Source organism: Ciona intestinalis, chromosome 7 (assembly GCF_000224145.3).
Source record: "Ciona intestinalis chromosome 7, KH, whole genome shotgun sequence".
NCBI classification, from domain to species: Eukaryota; Metazoa; Chordata; class Ascidiacea; order Phlebobranchia; family Cionidae; genus Ciona; species Ciona intestinalis.
The window spans coordinates 6,105,751-6,107,830 of NC_020172.2; the positions used below are offsets into that span (position 1 = coordinate 6,105,751).

Consider the following 2,080-nt stretch of genomic DNA (forward strand, 5'->3'; position numbering starts at 1 on the left):
ATATATCATTTAGTGGTCGATGTGCTTGCTTAAAATGCTGAAGGTTTTAGGCTCAATGTTTCCACTTATGTCATTGGGAAAGACACTTAACGTTAACTTACATATTAATAATAATCATTATGACATCACAGACACTGCGCCCATCCATCCATAACGTTCGTAACGCGATCGACAAAGCTGTATCGGAGCGTGACGCAAACATCGATAAGTTTTGCACACACATGGATAAAGATATCTCTGAGTTAGGGAAAGAAGTGAAGGCTGTGAAACAAGAGAGTCAGGTTTGTTATTTCTATGGTTGGTATGTTATTACTATGGTTGGTATGTTATTACTATGGTTGGTATGTTATTTCTATGGTTGGTATGTTATTTCTATGGTTGGTATGTTATTTCTATTTTAGCATAAATCAAAATGCATAAAAATTTATTTCATAAAGCAAAGGGGCAAACTTATAAAAACAAGGGGAGACATGGATAGTTAGACACAATCCTGTGAAACAAATCTAACTTATTGGTTGTAATGTTTACTGATTAATGCAGTGCAGAAAATTCCAAGGTTGGCCTGCCCACCCTGCCACCCCAGGTTTGGCGCCATAAACCAATACTTAACTTAACATGCAGGATCCCACAATATTGGACTCAGGATCCGACCACAAGAAGATACAATCCACCATCCAGAAGATGATCGACACAATGGATGATTTACAGAAACGAGCGTTTCAATATAAGTCGTACCAGAAGCAGTTTAAGGTATTCGTGGTTTTGAGTGTGAAGGGGTTTTTGATTTTAGATGAATGTAGCTTGCCTTGTCCTCGCATAGCTGAAACACAAAGTGTAAAAAATATATTTTGGCAATTGTTTGTTTTGCGATATTAAAGGACCGATGTTTTCAACCCAGTGGTCACTAATAAGTTGTCTAAATTATCAGCCATACATAAAAAAAATCCCCCACAAAGTTACATACGTGGTAACCCGTAAGCGGGCATGAGGTGTATGAAACAGAACACCCGTGTTATAACGACTGTAGTTGCCCCGCCATGCGAGGATAAATAAGTTACATACGTGGTAACTTGTAAGCGGACACGTGGTGTATGAAACAGAACACCCATGGTATAACAACTGTTGTTGCCCCGCCATGCGAGGATAAATAAGTTACATACGTGGTAACTTGTAAGCGGGCACGAGGTGTATGAAACAGAACACCCGTGTTATAACAACTGTTGTTGCCCCGCCATGCGAGGATAAATAAGTTACATACGTGGTAACTTGTAAGCGGGCACGACGTGTATGAAACAGAACACCCATGGTAAAAATATATTTTGGCAATTGTTTGTTTTGCGATATTAAAGGACCGATGTTTTCAACCCAGTGGTCACTAATAAGTTGTCTAAATTATCAGCCATACATAAAAAAAATCCCCCACAAAGTTACATACGTGGTAACCCGTAAGCGGGCATGAGGTGTATGAAACAGAACACCCGTGGTATAACAACTGTTGTTGCCCCGCCATGCGAGGATAAATAAGTTACATACGTGGTAACTTGTAAGCGGGCACGAGGTGTATGAAACAGAACACCCATGGTATAACAACTGTTGTTGCCCCGCCATGCAAAGATAAATAAGTTACATACGTGGTAACCCGTAAGCTGGCATGAGGTGTATGAAACAGAACACCCGTGGTATAACAACTGTTGTTGCCCCGCCATGCGAGGATAAATAAGTTACATACGTGGTAACTTGTAAGCGGGCACGAGGTGTATGAAACAGAACACCCATGGTATAACAACTGTTGTTGCCCCGCCATGCAAAGATAAATAAGTTACATACGTGGTAACTTGTAAGCTGGCACGAGGTGTATGAAACAGAACACCCGTGTTATAACAACTGTTGTTGCCCCGCCATGCGAAGATAAATAAGTTACATACGTGGTAACTTGTAAGCGGGCACGAGGTGTATGAAACAGAACACCCATGGTATAACAACTGTTGTTGCCCCGCCATGCAAAGATAAATAAGTTACATACGTGGTAACTTGTAAGCTGGCACGAGGTGTATGAAACAGAACACCCGTATTATAACAA

At 40.7% G+C, this 2,080-nt stretch overlaps 1 protein-coding gene across 1 annotated transcript in view; it reads left to right on the forward strand.

Annotated features, from left to right (window-relative positions):
* Window positions 1-2,080, forward strand: part of LOC100185959 (dynein heavy chain 6, axonemal) — a gene marked incomplete at its 3' end in the record, with an annotated part of 27,460 nt that overhangs the window by 8,205 nt on the left and 17,175 nt on the right. The window contains exons 17-18 of the mRNA XM_018812400.2: window positions 132-281; window positions 622-750. Of these exons, the coding sequence (XP_018667945.2) occupies window positions 132-281; window positions 622-750 (279 nt within the window). The remainder of the gene's footprint in view (window positions 1-131; window positions 282-621; window positions 751-2,080) is intronic.